The sequence below is a fragment of the Bufo gargarizans genome, chromosome 7 (genome assembly GCF_014858855.1).
Source record: "Bufo gargarizans isolate SCDJY-AF-19 chromosome 7, ASM1485885v1, whole genome shotgun sequence".
Classification (NCBI taxonomy): Eukaryota; Metazoa; Chordata; class Amphibia; order Anura; family Bufonidae; genus Bufo; species Bufo gargarizans.
The window spans coordinates 80,111,766-80,134,094 of record NC_058086.1 but is presented as its reverse complement, the minus strand read 5'-3'; the positions used below and the strand labels follow the sequence as shown (position 1 = coordinate 80,134,094).

The following is a 22,329-nucleotide window of genomic DNA, read 5'->3' as shown; positions in this document are numbered from 1 at the left end:
GTTTGAAGCAAAGGCGCCGGGTAAAATGTATAAGGGACTCGTCTATGCAGATGTTTTGCTCAGGGGTATAGAAATCTGCAAATTTGGTGTTACGGTGGTCTATGAGGGGCCGGATTTTGTGGAGCCAGTCAAAAGCTGGGTGGCCTCTGGGACGAGAGGTGCTGTTGTCACTAAAGTGCAGGAAACGCAGGATGGTCTCAAATCGTGTCCTGAACATGGAAGTAGAGAACATGGGCATGTGATGAATTGGGTTTGTGGACCAATATGACCGCAACTCATGCTTTTTTGTCAGGCCCATGTTGAGGAGAAGGCCTAGAAAAGTTTTAAATTCGGAAACTCCACTGGAAAGACTGGGCATAAAAGCTTCCCGGGTTGGCGGCTAGAAAATTGAGTGGCATACCGATTTGTTTCTGCCACGACTAAGTCCAAGAGCTCCGCTTTCAAGAACAGCTCAAAAAACCCCATTGCCGATCTGATCGGAGCTGTCTCAACCCAAACTCCAGACTGGTGCGGCTGAAGTTGGGGGCTGCCAATCAGGGTTTGCCAGCACCTCAGGGACTCTAGGGGCTCTTTGGGCCTCTCTGTGCGGTGGCTGCGACGGGGTAACTATTGCACGTGCCACCGTACCAGCTTCAACTGCCCTTCTGGTGCTCACCACTTCATCATTTTCTGCGGCAGTGCTGGTACTAGGTCCAGGATGGGCTGCGCTGCTGGTGTTTGCCTCACCACGTAATCCGACAGCGCCAGCCCCACTCTCCTGCCCTTGAAGCGGATCCTGCGCAACCTGTGGTCTAGCAACACTGGGCTGGGTACGCCTGGTGGTATCAGGGACCTCAACCTCATCAGCCGAACTTTGGGTCAGACTGCCACTTCTTTCTACAGGTTCGTATTCTGACCCGCTGGATTCGTCAGATGAGGGTTCCCATTCCTCATCCGACTGGGTCAGAAGCCTGTAGGCCTCTTCAGAAGAATAATTTCTAAATTTAGGGGGTATTCCCTGAGACTACCCAAGAAAAAAAGCAAGCCTGGCTTACAAATAGGAGGCTAGCGAAGTACCGGAAGCAGCTGCGATTGATAAAAAATAGCCGCAGCGCTTGTAAAGTGATTGTGCGGTGATAAAAAATTAATAAAAAATGTCACTGCGGCGGGGTGGGCGTGGGTGACACTAATCAGGCCTGATCGGGCAAACACTGCGTTTTGGGTGGAGGGCGAGCTAAGGTGACACTAATACTATTTTAGATCTGACTGTGATCAGTTCTGATCACTTACAGATACTATAAAAGTACCAATGCTGATTAGCAATACGCGAATCAGTGAGTGCGGTGGGCTGGGCACTAACCGACGCTAACTACCTAACAAAGGAGCCTAAACTAACCTAAAACCTAACCGTCAATACTAGTGGAGAAAAAAGTGACAGTTTACACTGATCACTTTTTTTCCCTTTCACTAGTGATTTGACAGGGATGATCAAGGGGTTAATTGGGGTGATGGGGGGGGGGTGATCTGGGGCAAAATGTGTGGTGTTTGTGCACTTACAGTGATCTGCCAGAAATGTCAGCAGGGACAAAGTAGCCTGCTCACACACCAGGCAAGACTCTGCACAAAGAAGCAAATCATCAACATATTGTAACAGCACCACAGTCTGAGGAGGTTCCCAGTTAACTAAGGCCTCTTTCACACTTGCGTTGTCCGGATCCGGCGTGTACTCCACTTGCTGGAATTACACGCCGGATCCGGAAAAACGCAAGTGTACTGAAAGCATTTGAAGACTGATCCGTCTTCAAAATGCTTTCATTGTTACTATGGCAGCCAGGATGCTATTAAAGTCCTGGTTGCCATAGTAGGAGCGGGGGAGCGGTATACTTACAGTCCGCGTGGCTCCCGGGGCACTCCAGAATGACGTCAGAGCGCCCCATGCGCATGGATGACGTGCCATGCGATCACGTGATCCATGCGCTTGGTGCGCCCTGACGTCACTCTGGAGTGCCCCGGGAGCCGCACGGACGGTAAGTATGCTGCTCCCTGCTACACTTTACCATGGCTGTCAGGACTTTAGCGTCCCGGCAGCCATGGTAACCATTGAGAAAAAGCTAAACGTCGCATCCGGCAATTCGCCGAAACGACGTTTAGCTTAAGGCCGGATCCGGATCAATGCCTTTCAATGGGCATTCATTCCGGATCCGGCCTTGCGGCAAGTGTTCAGGATTTTTGGCCGGAGCAAAAAGCGCAGCATGCTGCAGTATTTTCTCCGGCCAAAAAACGTTCCGTTCCGGAACTGAAGACATCCTGATGCATCCTGAACGGATTTGACTCCATTCAGAATGCATTAGGATAAAACTGATCAGGATTCTTCCGGCATAGAGCCCCGACGACGGAACTCTATGCCGGAAGAAAAGAACGCAAGTGTGAAAGAGCCCTAATATAGACTGCAGGGCTTGGGTGTACAGAGTGGGTGTACTCTGTGGTAACACTGTTCAGGTATATCGATTGCCCTTAAATGTAAATTTTAAACAAGTACTGGCAATCTGGGTATAAGGGAACACTGGAGAAGGCATTAGCTAGATCAATAAGAGTGAAACATTTAGAATTGTGCGGTACTTGTGAAAACCAAGTGTGAGGGTTTGGCACGATGGGGGTCTGAAGGACAGTCACCTTGTTCAGCAGTCAGTCTGTCTTAGGCTACATGCACACGACCGTGCCGTTTTTTGTGTTCCGGCCATTGATACAACTGCCTATTCTTGTCAGTTTTGCAAGAATAGGACATGTTATATATATATATTTTTTTGGGGGGGGGCTGCAGAACGGAGTAACGGATGCGGACAGCACACGGAGTGCTGTCCGCATCTTTTGGGGCCCCATTGAAGTGACTGGGTCTGCATCCGAGCCGCCAAAATGCTGGCTCGGATGCGAACCCAAACAACGGCCGTGTGCATGAGGCCGTAGTCCTGTCTTTGTGTCATAGTACAGTCGCCTTTTATACACTACAGATTTTCCATCCTTCTTTACACACCTGTTCTGCCACTGTAGACCATGTAACAACTACTTCCTCACATTTAATCTTTCCCAGACAAGCTTACCTGGGGCTTCCTCCCTAACTCAGGGTGCCACCGTACTAGTACTTCTAGGGTTAAGATTTCCATATTTCATACCTGCCTTTTCCAACACTTTATCAACATTCTTCAAACCTTCTTTACCTCATATATTCTCCACCAATTGTTTGGCCGACTTGTATTCCTTAGGTACACTCCCTGAGTTCCCCATTTCAATAGCTATTAGCCTAGAATTACATCATCAGAAAACTATATAAATTCAGACTGTCAGTACTTCCTCACTACACCCTGTATACTAAACAAAACAAGATTCCCCCAGCACAAGTTTTTACCACTACAATATATATATATATATATATATATATATATATATATATATATATATATATATATATATATATATAATTTTTTTTTTTTTTTTTCCTCTCTCTCAATAAGAGCTACATTAATGCAGATACCCCAGCACAAGACCAAAGCTTTCCTAGTCTATTCCAACATCCATGTCTCATTACCCAGCAATCAAAGGAATCATGAGGTTCTTACCTACAAAACAGGCTTGACTGTGAGTAGACTTTTATAACTTCCCCTCAACCTCGAAGGCTGATTTTCAGACAACAGGAGAGACAGATGATTGTAAGAATAAGCGTCCTACCTTTTACAGCGCTGTTTGTGATCTGTGCATCCATATCCAAGCCTCCGCGTGGTTCCGATGCCTCGGGGAAGAGTCCACTAGTCGAGCCCCATGTTTGGGCGCCAAGAATTGTTAGGGCAATCGTCCCTTCTCTATGATTGCCGGGGTCCAAATTAAACTGCCGAATTTTATGTGCACACAGCTAAAACTGGTACAGACACAATGGCTGGATCAAGTAATCTAATTCAATGACGAGCATACAATATATAGGCTAAAATGAAACAATCATATGAGGAACATGACATTTGCGGTTACAAGATATGTAATAAGACCATACGTTTGTTTCCATTCCTCTCTGGCTCCCCCCCACACACACATTTCCTGAGGCTTAAAGTGATACCTCTGTTAAACAGGAAACTGTGTGGGGGGGGGGGGTGCTATCACACACTTAATAATAATATTATTATTATCTGCATATAACCTTTTTTTCCTGTTTAACCCTGTAAGCGCCATTCAATACACCAGGGCTCCACAAATCCCAGGCTCCAGGTCGCCATGGATGGCGACCAGGAATTTAGTCCTGGCGCTTGGGTATTTGTCAGCCCGTTTTCAAAGGTGCCCGGGCGATGGGTGCGGAGCTGCCGTTCTGTCCGGAGGCAGCACCGTTTGAAAGAGCTCAGTCACAGCACACAATAGCAGAGACGCTGGCAGCAGGGAGGGGAGGGACGCGGGAGGAGTGTACTCTGATCCTAGAGTGGAAGCTGGCTTCTGCCAGCCCCTCCCCTCCCTGCCCACCAACCAATCAGAGCTGAGGCAAGGCAGGCACTAGCAGCTCTGAGTCTGAGTCACACAGTACAGGGAGTCTAAGAAAGAATCGAATGAGTCACAGGTTAAAAGAATCTAAAGATCCGACTCGGTGACTAATTCGATTCTTTGAGTTAAAAGAACCGTGTGTCAGACTCTAGAACAGTTTACTGTCGGCTGATGCTTTTGTTGCAGCAGTGATAAGATAAGGTTACTTTCACACTTGTGGCAGGACGGATCCGTCCTTCCGCTGTTTTGCCGGACCACTGCTCCATCCCCATTGACTATAATGGGGGCGGAGCTCCGGCGCAGCACGGCAGTGCATGGTGAAAGGCCGCCGGACTAAAAGTACTGAATGTCCAACTTTTTAGTCCGGCGGCCTCTCACCGCGAACTGCCGTGCTGCGCCGGAGCTCCACCCCCTTCCCCATTATAGTCAATAGGGTCCGGGGATGGAGCGGCGGTATATGTAACATGGTATACAGCATTATTGGGGGGGGCTCTATGGAAAAGTGGGGGAGGGGGAGCACTATGGGGGCACCTACTAGGGGCTTTATGACGCGGCTCCGCCTGGCTCCTAACTTTTTTAGCTGGCTCCTAGATTCCAAGGAAATTTGTCAAGCCCTGCAATACGCTGACCTCCATCTCCCACAGTGCCATGTCGGCATTCTGTATTTTTCCACCAAGACCCTTTGTATTCAGAGACAAAATGGATTCCCATCTCTCACAATATCAAATGTCTACTTTTATTTTTCTTTTGTTTCAGTTTTACATAAAGCATTTTTGAAACCAAAAAAAAAGTTTGTCTCAATTTTCTGAAAGCCAAATTATTTTAATTTTTGGGCCAATTTTCTTATGTAGGGGCTCAGGTTCTGAAGTATTAGGTGATGGCTTGTTTAGTACTATTTTGGGGGTATATACTACTTTTTGATTGTTTGGTATTACACTTTTTGTGATGTATGGTGAAAAAAAAAAATTGATTTTTTTGGACAGTTTTTATTTATTTTTTATGGTGTTCATCTGACAGGGTAAATCATGTGATATTTTTATGGAGCATGTTGTTACGGATGTGGCAAAACCTAATTTTGTTTTCTTATATTTATTTTAGTTTTACACAATAAAAGCATTTTTGAAAGAGAAACCTATCATATTTTTATGTCTCCATTTTCAATTGTCTTAGGGTCTCATTTTTTGCAGGATGAGATGACTTTTTGATTGGTACCATTTTGGGGCACATATGATGGCTTGATGTTAGAATGAAATAAAAATAAAAACTTTTTGGCATGACTTTTTGATCGCTTGGTATTACACTTTTTGCACAGTTTTATTATTTTTTACGGTGTTCACCAGACGGGTTAGCTCATGTGATATTTTTATAGAGCAGGTTGTTATGGATGCAGCAATACCTAATATGTATTGAAATAAAAATGTTTTGGCGTCTCCATTTTCTGAAAGCCATATTTTTATTTATTTTTTTGTGATTGTCTTATGAGATGGCTGTTTGGTATTTTTCGGTATTTGATCGCTTGGTATTACACTTTTTGCTATGCAAGGTGACAAAAAAATGGCAATTTTTTTTATTTTTTACAGTATTGACCAGACAGGGTGGATCATGTGATATTTTTATAGAGCAGGCTGTTACGGATGCGACGATACCTGTCTTGTTTTATTTTTTTTCTATTTACAATTTTATGTCTTTTTATTGGGAAAGTTTTTTTTTTTTAAATTAACTTCAAACTTTAATTTATTTTTATTTTTTTTATTTACTTCCCCCCCCCGCTCCCCACCCCACTGTGGGACTTTAACATTACAGGGTCTGATCCCTGTTTCAATGTATTGTACTCCATTGTAATATTTGTACTCCAGTGTAATATTTCCATAATATATGGCTCAGATCGGCATTTTCTGCCTGGCATTTCTAACACTCACTCTTTTTTTTTCTTTATATATTTTAGCGAGGAAGGTGGGGGAGTAATATAGGTGATGGACAATTTTGTATTGAATCAATCTATATTTCTGAGAGATTGATACCTTCTTAATATTTTTATATACTATACCCCAATCCAGGGAGTTTCCACCAGTTCATCTACCCAGCTTCCCTCGCTTTTATATATTGTTATTTCGCCGAGGGAATCCCAAAGCCTGTGATATATTTGGGAGAATGTGAGTTTTGTACCCTTAAATTTAAAACAAAAGTCCAAAAAGGAGTTTGCCTTAATCCTCAGAAGGTGTTTATCCTGGGTGTTCATAAATGCATGTCTAATTTGAGCATATCTATACCTATCTATAAATGTAGATTTTGTGCCTTTAAGTTATCTGAGATGATATTGCTGTACGATAAAATGTGGGTTAATCGTTTTAATACCGCGTGAGTTCCAATATTCGTAATCGGAAATTAACTTTTCTTTTAAATTAGGATTGTGCCCAAGAGGGGTGAAATGAGTAGAGTGTGCTAATATCTTTTTAGTTTTGTTTCAAACCTTATTTAGCATGTCACTAATTAGACACTGTCTTTTCTTTTCCTGGATAACTAGTCTCTAGAAAGGGAAAATTATCCCCATACGGCCCCTGAGAGTCCTTTGACAAAAGCCTTAACAAAAAGGCAGGATAGTGGTGCTATATGTCTTATGCTGGCCCCCCTCATGGCCCTATGTGTCAAAGCACACATGCCCTATAACAGTGTACTCCACAGATCCACCCCATAACGGCGCCCTCCACAGATCCACCCCATAACGGCGCCCCCTCCACAGTAGAGTTGTTGCGATATCAAATTTTTGATTCGGTTTCGATGCCATGAAAAAGTATTGCGATACTCGATACCATTCGATACCACGCGAAAAAAATAAACCAAAAAAGCCACGTGCATTCCGCATTTTTAAAAATGGCGACTCGCGCAGTTTTTTTTTTTTTTTCTGTTCTGGCATTCACCACCTAGATTTTTTATTTTATTATATTTTAATAGTTTGGACTTTTCTGACGTGGCGATATGTAATATGTTTATTATTTATATATTTTATATGTGAAATTGGGAAAAGGGAGTGATTTAGATTTCATATTTTGTTTTTTGTTTTTTACTTTTTATTTAAGAACTATTTCCCCCCTTAGGGGCTTAGAACCTGGGATCTTTTATCCCTTGTCCTATTCAGCCTGATAGATCTCTATCAGGGTGAATAGGACTTCACACTGTCCCTGTTGCTCTCTGCTTTATGCACACAGCATCAGGGATGTTACCATGGCAACCAGGGCTTCTGTAGCGTCTTGGCTGCCATGGTAACCGATCGGAGCCCCAGGCTTACACAGCTGGGGCTCCGATCAGAAGCTGCCACTGTTGGGGAGGGGAGAGGACCCTGTGGCCACTGCCACCAATTATTTTAATACTGGGGGGTGGAGAGGGGCCGGCGCACTGTGCCACCATTGATTTTAATGTAATGGGGGGTTGAGGGGGGGAGGCACACACTGCACCACCAATCATAATTACCCCTTTATACAGGAGGCTGGTACTGGCAGATCAGCGGCCGTTAACCCCTTAGGTGCCGCACCTGAGAAGTTAACTGCCGCTGATCGCAGCTCCCTGTCAGGGGCAGGGTGCCAGCAATGCGATTTCTGCTGCTGATATATGCTGCTGATTACTATCGGAGCGATGGGAGGAGACATCGGCTTCACTAGTGGGCATTCCTTCTCCCTGGCTGTAGCGCTGTCCAATCGCAGGGAGAAGGAACGCCCACTAGTAAAGCTGATGTCTCCTCCCATCGCTCCAATAGTAATCAGCAGCAGGAGAGGAGACCGTAATGGGGCACTGCGGGCGAACGGAGCGGCGCCCAGGAATAATGGTGAGTGCTGGGCGCCGCTCTGTGTGGGGATAGTCCTATCATTGGTGGCACAATGCGCCTGCCCCTCCTCCGCCCCTCTGTCCTCATTGGTGGCGCAGTGCGCCCGCCCCTCCTCCGCCCCTCTCTTCTCATTGCCGCCCCTCTCTTCTCATTGCCGCCCCTCTCTTCTCATTGCCGCCCCTCTCCTCTCATTGCCGCCCCTCTCCTCTCATTGCCGCCCCTCTCTTCTCATTGCCGCCCCTCTCTTCTCATTGCCGCCCCTCTCTTCTCATTGCCGCCCCTCTCTTCTCATTGCCGCCCCTCTCTTCTCATTGCCGCCCCTCTCTTCTCATTGGTGGCAGCGGCAGCAGCCCAGTATTGAAAAAACGGAAATCCCGGTATAACGATACCGGGACAAAAGTATCGATTGGGTATCGAAATTTCGATACCAGCAACAACCCTACTCGGCAGATCCACCCCTATAACGGCGCGCCCTCGGCAGATCCACCCCTATAACGGCGCGCCCTCGGCAGATCCACCCCTATAACGGCGCGCCCTCGGCAGATCCACCCCTATAACGGCGCGCCCTCGGCAGATCCACCCCTATAACGGCGCGCCCTCGGCAGATCCACCCCTATAACGGCGCGCCCTCGGCAGATCCACCCCTATAACGGCGCGCCCTCGGCAGATCCACCCCTATAACGGCGCGCCCTCGGCAGATCCACCCCTATAACGGCGCGCCCTCGGCAGATCCACCCCTATAACGGCGCGCCCTCGGCAGATCCACCCCCATAACTATGTCATACCCAGCCACGTCAGCGGTTCATATGGGAAAATCCAAGCAAATAGACCTCTAGCACAATTCCCTTTAAAATATTGCATTGCATATCGTTATCGCAATTTTTATCGCAAAATTCCCATATCGTGCAGCCCTAATGCCCAGATAACGTATGGAGTTGGTGGGTTCAAGTGGCCTAATGCCAAGAGGGCCGCCAGGGGGTGATCGAACCATGGGGAAGAATTCAGATTTGTCCCAGTTTACTTTATATCCAGATAACAAACCGTATTTTTCCAGGATGTTCATAACTGAAGGTAGTGCCTTCCATCCCGGTTTCAGAAAGGCCAAAATGTCAGCCGCATAGAGACTGATTTTATCTTCCCCTTCTCTCCCTCCAAAACCAATGATCTTATTGCACTGTCGAATTCTACATGCGGGAGGTTCTAAAGCCAGGGCGAAGATTAGAGATGACAGGGGGCAGCCCTGCCTAGTGCCCCATTGTAAGGGGAACTGTGCTGAGTCGATCCCATTTATCTTAACTCTGGTGGTAGGTCCGGAGTAAAGCAGCTGCACCCGTTTGACAATGTGTCCACCTAAAATCATTCTGTCCATAGTTCTCCACAGGAAGGGTCACTGCACCCGACCAGGAAGGTCGTTGTTGTATCAAATCGTTGTTGTTTTTTACACAGTAAAAGCACACAGAGCTTTGGGGACTGGGTATTGCGGATGTGCTAGCGGCCATCTAGCAACCCATGTCCTCAGCTCTATACCTAAAATCCCGGTGACAGGTTCCCTTTAATATAGTTTAGTGTTTTATAAAAGCTGATTTGATTTTTATATGGTTGTCGGTTAGTGAGCCGAATGGTAATCTGATATGTTTTATGGGGGTTTGAGTCTTTTGACTGGCAATTACAGATGCAAGCATGCTACCTGATTTGCCTTTTTCAAAAAAGGCTTGCTGCCCCGCAAATAATGACTTATGTTGCGCTTTTTCGTATAAAAAAGCCTGATATTTCTTCTTGGCCTCAATCAGTAGCTGTCGTATATTTTATCTGTTTACCCAAATCCGCCTCCAAGCTCCCAACCCTCTAAGCCAGTTTCTTCTCAGTACTAGCAAATTCTGCCCTTTATCTATTTATTCTCGTACAGTATGACCCTCGTATCATGGCTTTAAGGGAGTCCCAGACATAGTGCACATGTGTGGATCCGTAGTTCTGTACCCAGAACTCTAGACTATAATTTCCAATTTTTACTTGTTCTACGACCAGATGAATCCAGTGTGGATTTAGCTTAAAAGGTTTTCTACTACCATAAAGCTCTAGGTCTGCTGTAGTCAGCAACACTGGGGTATGTTTGGAGATACCATGTGGCTCATACTTCATTTTTTTTAATCCTTTCCAAGAACTCCGACATTGCCAGGGCTAAGTCTATTCTAGACATTGCCCTGCATGATCTGCTAAAGCAGGAGAAGGCGTTTTTTTTTTTTTGCCATATAGATGCCGCCAAACATCCGTTAGGCCCATTTCCTGGCAGATCCTGCGGAGCGTCATAGCCTGACCCATAAGGCTCCCCCCACCACTGAAAATGGAGACTCTATCCCCGTCATCCATCACTAAAATAAGCAGTTTTTGGACCCGGATCCATGAGGAACTACCCAGACGACATAAGGTTAAACTGGACCGTTGCTTCAAGCAGGCAATATTGAGTGTTCTTCCCCCCTGGCGATTTGACGTCTCACCAGATAAGAGTCTGTTCGGAGGGCTTTATGGCCGCTAAGGCCCTGATAGTTAAATATTGGGGCACGAGAAATAGCCCTAGTTTTTCTGAGTGGTTGACTCTGGATACTATTAACGTCCATGGGAAGACTGCAAGAAAATCAAAGGGTTAGGCGTTAGGAATGGCTGGCTCCTCCGTTTTTAAATCCCTGATCATCTGGAATAATGTCAGTTGAAATAAAAGCGTTAATAAAGGATTAGTCTGACCTCGCAACAGTGAATTTGGGGGTTAGGCGGTATTTAGGGAATATGGTACTATTATGCGGTAACTTAGAGTTAAATTGTCATGAGCTTGTTTTAAATTATGTATAATTACTCTTCGTTACTCGCAAACTGTTTGTTGTATTTTGATATTTTTTACAATTTTGGTAAAGAAAACAATAAAAATAATAAAATGTAAAAAGACCATCAGTGTAATACACTGCTAGTTTGCCTATGAGACACAGCCTGGGGGCTGGGCCTCATAGGCCTCCGTAGCTGCCTGCCACCAAAGCCTTTGACAGGCTTAGGGTTGCCATGGCAACATTCGGGTCCCCATCACCGCAGAGCGGTCATGGCTAACCACAGCATATGATGGATTAATCCACCGGTATTGGTGTTACCGCAGATACTGGTGGATGCAGAAGGGTCCGGCTGATCGTGGCACCGCATGTAGGGGAAGAGAAGGACCGCAGGACGAGAATGCTCATCCTGGGGCGTCAAGTATCTGAAATTTAGGTCAAGCATTCTCGTCCTGGGTCCTTAAGGGGTTAATCAAACTGGAATGGCAATCGTGTTGATGTGAACAAAGTCTCATTCATTTCCCTTTTTGCTCCCTTTTGAGCTGTCTGAAAAGACTCCTATCTCACTACCTATCTCCCTTACATTTTCTTTTTGTGGGTAACCTTACTGTACAAATTTTTCTGTCAAAATCTCTTCTTGATGTTCCTCATCAGTATTGCAAATTCTCCTGACAAATTGTCTCTTTGGAATCCCTTTGATAATTATCATGACTTATTCCTTTCAAGCTGTTTTGAATGATGATGGTATGTTCTTCTTTAACAAGTTGAGCATCTAAAATAATGTATGTTCCCGATATGTTTAAAAAAGAATTGGAGTCTTTCAACCAACCTACGCACAATCTTTTGTAAATAGGAGTCAACAAAACACAGGGTGGCCCACGAAAAAGTACCCCACCTCCAGTGATGTTATGACAGGAAGCAAGTGTTTTGTTTTTTATTACCCAGAAGTCGCAAAAGATGCTGAAAGTAGTCCCTGTTCAGGTTTATGCATCTTTGGGCACATCGGGTTATGTTGGCTGATGCCTGCAGGTATTCAGCAGTGATGCTGCGGATAGTGTTTGTGAGGTTTTCCTTGAGTTTATCCAGGGGATGTGGATTGTTAATGGACACTTTTTTTTTTTGTTTTTAATTTCCCCACACATTAACCGCCTCCGGACCGCCTAACGCAGATGTGCGGTCCGGAGGCGGCAGCGCTGCGCACAGTCACGCAAATACGCGTCATCTCGCGAGACGCGAGATGACGCGCTATGCCGGCCCGCGCATGCGCAGTTTGGGCCGGCATTTCGTCAAGGAGTAAATCGTCATCCGCTTGCCAGCCAATGATTGCGGCTGGCAAGCTGATGATTTTTAAAAAATCCAATCAGAGTGCCAGATAGCAGATCATATTTGTAAATATGATCTGTTATATGGTTGCCTGCTCCTCTGCTGGTTCTTTTCGTCGGTTGGATCCAGCAGAGGAGCAGGCTACACAGTGAGTACACCAACACTACACACTTAGCCCCAGATCACCCCCCTGAACCCCAATTAACCCTTTCATCACCCCTTTGTCAATCACTAGTGAAAGGAAAAAAGTGATCAGTGCAAACTGTCACTTTTTTTTTTTTTTCACTGGTATTGACCGTTAGGTTTTAGGTATAGTTTAGGCCCCTTGGTTAGGTAGTTTAGGGATCAGTTAGCGCCCAGTCCACCGCACCGCAGTCCGTTATTCGCTGATTAGCGTATCGCTAATCAGCATTTGTACTTTTATAGTATCTGGAAGTGATCAAAACTGATCACGGTCAGATCTATAATTGTATTAGTGTCACTTTAGTTCGCCCTCCACCCAAAATGCAGTGTTTGCCCGATCAGGCCTGATCGGTCGCCCACACGTGCGTTCACCCACGCCCGCCCCACCGCAGTGACAAAAAAAATTTTTTTTTTGATCACTGCACAATCACTTTACACGCACTGCGGCGATAAAAAAAAAATCAGTTTTTTGATATTTTTTATCAACCGCAGCGGCCTCCGGTACTTCGCTAGCCTCCACTTTGTAAGACAGGCTTGCTTTTTTTTCTTGGGTAGTCTCAGGGAATACCCCTAAATTTAGTTGCCCAAAATGTCAAACAGGGGGTATTCTTCTGAAGAGGCCTACAGGCTTCTGACCCAGTCGGATGAGGAATGGGAACCCTCATCTGATGAATCCAGCGGGTCAGAATACGAACCTGTAGAAAGCAGTGGCTCTCTGACCCAAAGTTCGGACGAGGAGGCTGAGGTCCCTGATAGCACCAGGCATACCCGGCCCCGTTTCGCTAGACCGCAGGTTGCGCAGGATCCGCTTCAAGAGCAGCAGAGTGGGGCTGGTGCTGTCGGATTACGTGGTGAGGCATACACCAGCAGCCCAGCCCTCCCTGGACCTAGTACCAGCACTGCCGTACAACCTGGTGAAGTAGCGAGCACCAGAAGGGCGGTTGAAGCTGGTACGGTGGCACGTGCAGTAGTGACCCCATCGCAGCCACCGCAAAGACGTGACCATAGAGCCCCTAGAATCCCTGAGGTGCTGGCAAACCCTGATTGGCAGTCCCCAACTTCAGCCGCACCTGTAGTTCCCCCTTTCACCGCCCAGTCTGGAGTTCGGGTTGAGACAGCTCAGATCGGTTCAGCCCTGGGATTTTTTTAGCTGTTCTCGACTGCGGAGCTCTTAGACATAGTTGTGGCCAAAACAAACAGGTATGCCACACAATTTATAACCGCTAACCCGGGAAGCTTTTATGCCCAGCCTTTCCGGTGGAAACCAGTCCAAGTTTCTGAAATTAAAACTTTTCTGGGCCTCCTCCTCAACATGGGTCTAACTAAAAAGCATGAATTGCGGTCATATTGGTCCACGAACCCAATTCATCACATGCCCATGTTCTCTGCTGCTATGTCCAGGGCACGTTTTGAGGCCATCCTGCGTTTCCTGCACTTTAGCGACAACACCGCCTCCTGTCCCAGAGGCCACCCTGCTTTTGACCAGCTCCACAAAATTCGGCCCCTCATAGACCATTTCAGCCTTAAATTTGCAGATTTGTATACCCCAGATCAAAACATCTGCGTAGACGAGTCCCTGATACATTTTACCGGGCGCCTTGGCTTCAAACAATACATCCGAAGCAAGCGCGCCCGGTATGGGGTCAAATTGTATAAGCTCTGTGAAAGGGCCACAGGCTATACCCACAAATTTCGGATCTATGAGGGAAAAGATCAGACCCTGGAGCCGGTCGGTTGCCCTGACTACCTGGGGAGCAGTGGGAAGACAGTTTGGGACTTGGTGTCACCCTTATTCGTCAAGGGGTACCATCTTTATGTGGACAATTTTTACACAAGTGTGGCCCTCTTTAGGCATTTGTTTCTAGAACGGATTGGCGCCTTTAGTTCGCGCGGGCTTCCCCCAACGGCTCGTTACCACCCGTCTTGCAAGGGGGCAGAGGGCCGCACTGTGTAACGAAGAACTGCTCGCGGTGAAATGGAGAGACAAGCGTGACGTTTACATGCTCTCCTCCATTCACGCAGACACGACAATACAAATTGAGCGAGCAACCCGTGTCATTGAAAAGCCCCTCTCAGTCCACGACTATAATTTGCTCATGGGAGGGGTGGACTTCAATGACCAGATGTTGTCTCCGTATTTAGTTTCCCGCAGAACCAGACGCTGGTATAAGAAGGTGTCTGTATATTTAATTCAATTGGCTCTGTATAATAGTTTTGTTCTCTACAGTAAGGCTGGGAGAACTGGATCCTTCCTCAAATTTCAGGAAGAGATCATCGAGAACCTCCTGTACCCAGGAGATTCCGTGGCCCCATCCACCAGTGTAGTTAGCCGTCTACACGAGCGACATTTCCCCAATGTCGTTCCTGGTACCTCAACCCAACAGTCACCCCGAAAAAGATGTTGTGTCTGTAGCAGGAGTGGAATAAGGCGTGACGCCCGCTATTTCTGTTTACTGACTGTCCTGACCACCCTGCCCTATGCTTTGGAGAGTGTTTCCGGAAGTACCACTCACAGGTACACTATTAGCATAGGGATCATCTCACCAGGACAGGCACACAGGGCTATTAGGGCCCATTCACTCACACAGCTGCTGCAAACGTCTCCTTTCACCTGGGACAAAGTGCATAACGCACTTCGCCACATCTTTGGGCGATTTGCGCTTTGCACATTGACCCATGGGGAAGGAGAGGTTTGTTCTATAAAGGTAAAAAAAAAAAAACTGTAAGCAAAAAGGTTAATGTTCAGTTAAAAAAGTTAAAGTTTATATATTCTGTTCCAAAGTTAATAAAATTATTGCGTTGCGGCCTGGTTTTTTTTTTTTTTTTTACCTTCCAGGTGGACCAACCGATCGACCTAGCTGCAGCACTGATGTGCATTCTGACAGAAGCATTGCGCTACTGTCAGATTACACGCTAGTTGGTGTATGCGGCGCTGCAAGACGAGATTTCTACTCTGCAGTAACAGATACGTTTGCCAAGGCATACGAGCTGAGGAGGAGGCGGCGTTCCTATGCTTTGGCAAACACTTTGTATATATATATATATATATATATATATATATATATATATATATATATATATATATATATATATATATATATATATATATATATATATATATATATATATAAAAAATAAATCCCGGCAATGATTTATTCATCCACATCGATTGATGTGAATGGAGAAATCTGGTTTGCCAGGGCATACGAGCTAAGTGGGTATGGATGTTGGGCGGAGCTCCTATGTCCTGGCAGACGCCTTTCCCCTCTTTTTTTTTTTTGGGCAGAGATTTTTTCATCCACATTGATCGATGCGAATGAAGAAATCTGTGCCGTTCAATTTTTTTTCTTTCAGCCCAGAGGCTGAACGGAAAAAAAAAATCTCATTACCTGTGCTCAATATAAGGAGAATAGCAGAAACTCCTAATGCTGGCCATACATGTAATGATTGCGGAGACCCTCAAATGCCAGGGCAGTAAAAACACCCCACAACTGACCCCATTTTGGAAAGAAAACACCCCAAGGTATTTGCTGAGGGGCATATTGAGTCCATGAAAGATTTAAATTTTTGTCCTAAGTTAGCGGAAAGTGAGACTTTGTGAGAAAAAACAACAAAAAAAATCTATTTCCGCTAACTTATGCGAAAAAAAAAAATTCTATGAACTTGCCAGGCCCCTCATTGGATACCTTGGGGGGTCTTCTTTCCAAAGTGGGGTCACATGTGGGGTATTTATACTGCCCTGGCTTTTTAGGGGCCCTAAAGCGTGAGAAGAAGTCTGGGATCCAAATGTCTAAAAATGCCCTCCTAAAAGGAATTTGGGCACCTTTGCGCATCTAGGCTGCAAAAAAGTGTCACACATGTGGTATCGCCGTACTCAGGAGAAGTAGGGGAATGTGTTTTGGGGTGTCATTTTACATATACCCATGCTGGGTGAGATAAACATCTTGGTCAAATGCCAACTTTGTATAAAAAAAAATTGGAAAAGTTGTCTTTTGACAGGATATTTCTCTCACCCAGCATGGGTATATGTAAAATGACACCAACTTCCCCAACTTCTCCTGAGTACGGCGATACCAGATGTGTGACACTTTTTTGCAGCCAAGGTGGGCAAAGGGGCACATATTCCAAAGTGCACCTTTCGGATTTCGCTGGTAATTTTTTACACATTTTGATTGCAAAGTACTTCTCACACATTTGGGCCCCTAAATTGCCAGGGCAGTATAACTACGCCACAAGTGACCCCATTTTGGAAAGAAGACACCCCAAGGTATTCCGTGAGGGGCATGGCGAGTTCCTAGAATTTTTTATGTTTTGTCGCAAGTTAGTGGAATATGAGACTTTGTAAGGAAAAAAGAGAAAAAAAAAAATCATCATTTTCCGCTAACCTGTGACAAAAAAATAAAAAGTTCTATGAACTCACTATGCCCATCAGCGAATACCTTAGGGTGTCTACTTTCCGAAATGGGGTCATTTGTGGGGTTTTTCTACTGTTTGGGCATTGTAGAACCTCAGGAAACATGACAGGTGCTCAGAAAGTCAGAGCTGTTTCAAAAAGCGGAAATTCACAAAAAAATCGTTACATTTTGATTAATAACAAAAAATGTAAAAATGTCAGCAGCAATAAAATACCACCAAAAGAAAGCTCTATTAGTGAGAAGAAAAGGAGGTAAAATTCATTTGGGTGGTAAGTTGCATGACCGAGCGATAAACGGTGAAAGGAGTGTAGTGCCGAAGTGTAAAAAGTGCTCTGGTCATGAAGGGGGTTTCAGCTAGCGGGGTTGAAGTGGTTAAAATCGCATGTGAAAAAGTCTGAGGAACGTGGTGGCCATAACCACTTGCTCAATTTGCTCCTCCGTTCATAAACCCATGCCAGAGAGCGCGGTGTGGCATATTTCCCCATCTTGTTGGAAAAAGCAGGACATTTCTTTTTCTTCTGCAGCATTAATGTTGAAGAGCTGCAAGCAGTATCCTCCAACATACAGTAATCTGACTTGCCCAAAGATGCAGATATGTGAATGGGCGCCACTTTCAGCATCTTTTGGGACTTGTGGATAATAAATAAATAAAAATCCCCTTACTCCTTCATCTTGTCATACTATCACTGGAGACGGGCTACCTTTTCGCGGGCCAACCTGTAGAAAGGTCTTGTAGAAGAGAATTAACTCCCTTGGACAAGTCTTTTAACCAGGAGTAAGTGCCTTTATTTCCTGCTCCCATACTTTATTATTAATTTTCACAGTTTTAACTGTTAACCACCATTCTACTTTAATTTACCCTTTTGCAACCATTTAACTTAATTGTACATATTTTACACTTTCAGGATGATCCTGTGAAAGAGAACAGTATCCCCCCTCAAAAGACCGAAAGTGAGGAAAGTGATTTGGGTAAACCCTCATTTACTTACTGTTCTCCATTACTTCATTATTTATTTGTAATTGGCATACACAGTGCAATGCACATTAAGATGAGTTCTCCTGACATTACATGATCCAACCCATGGATGTCAAACCATTAAGTGTAGTAGTGCATGCACAGTCGCTTCTCCAGAAGCAAAGCCTTTGCCGCAACTGAGATGAGCATTGTAAGGGCTGGCTGAGGTGTCCCGGGCAAGTTGTCTGTCTGTCAATCAAGAGACCAGGGGAGCTTTATCTGCAGATGGGACTGTCCTTCACAAGTATCGAACTTAAGATGAAAAGGTTGATTCTCTCATCTCGGGTCCCAGCATCAGTAATCTCTTGCATTATTCCTGTGTTCCAAGGACTGCAGCACCGCTCCATTCATCTGAATGGGAGTCTGCTGCAGTGCCTGAATTGCCCAGTGGCCTTCAGTCGCTCCTTTATTCTCAGGATTGACGGGGATTCTAGTGGTCAAACTCCACTGATCATAAAGTGACGACATATACAAATTATGTGCCATGTAATTTATTTGAAACGCTCAAATTCAGCATGAGCGGTTCAGCTATATTTAACCCTTTCGCTCCCAGGGGTTATTGGACAAAATAATAAAGTATTACTAAACACTCAATTCTACAGTGTAGTTTTGTTTTTTAATAAAAATATGCAAAAATTGCAGCTCCTAAAAAAACATGTACTGACCTCATACATGGCAACTATTTTTAGGTCTACGTGCACATATATAAAATCACAAGAGTTGAAAAGGCCGAAAATCTGGCCTTAAGCTGGAAATTAAAAAAAAAGTATCGACCTGTAAATTGCAGTTATTACACACACCTTAAAAAGTCAGCACAACCCTAATCACAGTATATTTTTTGAAAGCTCACAACTTGATAATTGCAGTTGTGCTGACTCTGTTGACTGCCTTGTCTGCTTTCACATGGCTTTGTGGCGAACAAGAATAAAAAAAAAACCTGAAAGCTATCTTGGGAGTCTGGCTATCAGTTACTGCCGGCCACCTGTGGAGATCGTAGTGGCACATCTCCCGTGACCTCGCCATCATGTTAAATTACATATGTGATTGTATACATGTACATAAGATGTTGGGAAGAGGTTAATATCTTTCTGTAGTAAAAAAAAAGTACAAATGATCAACTAATCACTCCAAAAGGTGGAATATGGCTAACCTATAGGAGCTGTAATGAAGCACTGTACGGAGCCAGGAGTCAGGAAATCCAAATGTATACTTAATCAGTCTTATTTTGATTTTCTATTTTGATTTTCATTATATTTCAATTTGGACTTCTTTTTTGTATTTTGTATTTTAATTTGGATTTCTGTTGCTGGACTCCAACCTAGTAGAGAAAAATCTGTTAAAAACAATATATTTTATTAAAGAGGACCTTTCACCACTCCTGACATTCCTGTTGTAATAGCTTCATGCAGGGTGGATTTGATTTAAATCAAAGCGATTTAAATCACAATTTAAATCACTAGTCAGTAAGGCTTGATTTAACTCAGTTTTTTACATAAAGATTCATATTTGGACAATTTTTCTGTTGTACTTAGGAAGGAGAAAAATAATCATTACCTTAATAACAATTTAAATAGGATTTATTCAACTGAAACAATAACATTACAGCATGTTATTTGCTTAAACATCCATGTTTGTTAACTAATTTGGCTAAAGAAAATATATATATTTTAAGAAACTTAGACTGTCAGCCCAGCCTACACAAGAAAGCTTAATAATGTCCTCTGTAGCTCACATCGTCATCTTCATCTTTGTTCATAATCTGAAAAATTAAAACAAGCTTTCCAGCTTTATCGGGACCCAAACGATTTCTCAATTTAGAATGAACGAGTCCAAAGGAAGAGAATATTCTTTCAACGCCCGCAGAAGAAGCTACTGCTGTTAAAAGTGAAATCATTGCTTGAACAGTCTCTAAATCCAAGTGCTTAAGTGACTTCCACCATCTTACAAAAACCTCTGGAAGAGCATGACATTGTGAATGGATTAATGGAATTTAACAAAAAAATAAACCTATACAGCCTTATTCTACATAATTAAAAATTAATCTTTATTTTATAATGAAATAACCTTTGGATGGTAATATATTTTCCTCAAAAAGCATTTTATATAAAAAAAAAAATTTTTAATTTATTTTTTATTTTTTTTATTTTATCATTGATTTTTATCCACACTGGCTTCATGCATTCCCCATGTAATAACAATTCTGGAGGATCTATTCTTATGTCTGTTTTGTTGTGCCCTTCCTTTATTATTTCTATTAGAAGTTATGAATGAATTGCTATTTGTCTTCAATAAGGGTACAGAGGGGAGGTAACCAGTTTGGGGAGGGGGGGGGGGTGTACCTGCACAGACTCAATCTATCTAATCAGTGCTGCCTTTTTTTAGACTGTGCAGGTACACCCCCTCAACTTGTTACCTCCCCACTGTACCCTTGCTGAAGGCTAATAGCAATTAATTCCTAACGACTAGTGCAAATAATAAAGCAGGCATCCTCAAACTGTGGCCCTCCAGCTGTTGCAAAACTACAACTTCCAGCATGCCCGATCAGCCCACAGAAGGGCATTGTGGGAGTTGTAGTTTTACAACAGCTGGAGGGCCGCAGTTTGAGGATGCCTGTAATAAAGGAATGGCAGACATCAGGAGTGGTGAAAGGTCCTCTTTAATCCATCTTTAAAAACACAATGTGCATATCCTGAAGAAAATAAACAGCTTACGCTTTTCTGGTCTATATAAAGGCCCTTAGTTGAAACGTGTTAGTACATGAATACGAGCAAAATATAGGAAAGAGCAATAAAAAAAAAATCTGGAGTGGAATACAAATTAATAAAATAATAATTTCAGTATGTGAATTTGGATCGTATGGATCTGTTGTATTCAGAGTCAGTTTTTCTGGTTAATAAAATTCTTCTCCAATAACTACGCCCCAAGACTAATAACTTGTAAGATTCAAACATGCCCCTTGTGTACATTTTGGGGTACTTTCACAATAGCGTTTTTGTTTTCCGGTATTGTGTTCCGTCAAAGGGGCTCAATACCTGAAAAAAAAAGTGAGTTTTATCCTAATGCATTCTGAATCTAAAGCATTCCGTTCAGGATGCATCAGTTCAGTCCCTTTTACGTTTTTTGGATGGAGAAAATACTGCAGCATGCTGCAGTTTTCTCTCCGGTCAAAAATACTGAACACATGCCGGATACGGCAATAATTTGCATTGAGGTGTATTGGTGCCGGATCCGGCATTGTATTCCAGCAAAACAGACCCGGCTTTCCGGTCTGTGTATGCGCAGACCTTTAAAAATGCTAAAAAAAAATAAAAAAAATAAAATTTGAGCGGATCCGTTTTTCCGGATGACACCGGAGAGACTGATCGAATCCGCATCCGTCTGACAAATGCAATCAGTTTGCGCCCAGATTGCCCAGTCTGCCTGCCGGAATCCTCTGCCGCAAGTGTGAAAGTACCCTTAGAAATGTCTAGACCAGGGGTCATCAACCTCCGGCCTGCCAGCTGTTGTGAAACTACAACTCCCAGCATGTTCCATTCACTTCTATGAGAGTTCTGAGAACTGTTAAGCAAGTGTGCATGCTGGGAGTCAGAAAGTTGCTGACCCCTGGTCTAGACTCTGGTACTGAATAAACTGGGTGATGTGGCTCAGTGTATGTTAAACCACCCTATGTTACGACTACTGCAGCCCTCGTACTGTAGTTAGATCATGTAAAATACATATCTTCTATTAGGTTTCATGTGTGACCGCCCTGAACATTGTAGGCTTAGGTCAAGCCCAAGACAGTTAGTTCTGTTAGTGTTAGGGACCCATTTGCAGAAGCCACCTTGACGTCTGGTAGATGGGCCCGACACACGTTTGATCAAAGATATACGCAAATAGCTTCTATTTTTTCATTTATTGTAGGTATAATACCACTTTAATTTAGTATAATCCCTATTATCTAGTTTTATTGTTTGTATATGAAATGTTGTGCTGCCTGTTTTTGTTTGCTTCCTGCATGCTTGCTTTATGGATGTGCACCTGCGACTATGAATGTGCTAGTCTAAATTTTCTTGTAACAGCTATGACAGGTCAGAAGTGAAGTACAGCTGTTTTTAGCCACTTTCCCTATGTTTTTAGAACACCCACAAAATAGCTGGATTCCTGAAACTGACTTAGGGCCCTTTCACACCTGCGTTCTTGTCTTCCGGCATAGAGTTCCGTCGTCGGGGCTCTATGCCGGAAGAATCCTGATCAGTTTTATCCTAATGCATTCTGAATGGAGAG

At 44.1% G+C, this 22,329-nt stretch overlaps 1 protein-coding gene across 1 annotated transcript in view; it reads left to right on the top strand.

Moving 5' to 3' along the window:
* ST13 (ST13 Hsp70 interacting protein) overlaps positions 1-22,329 on the top strand; it is a 165,096-nt gene that overhangs the window by 33,738 nt on the left and 109,029 nt on the right. The window contains exon 3 of the mRNA XM_044302140.1: positions 17,954-18,017. Coding sequence (XP_044158075.1) covers positions 17,954-18,017 — 64 coding nt within the window. The remainder of the gene's footprint in view (positions 1-17,953; positions 18,018-22,329) is intronic.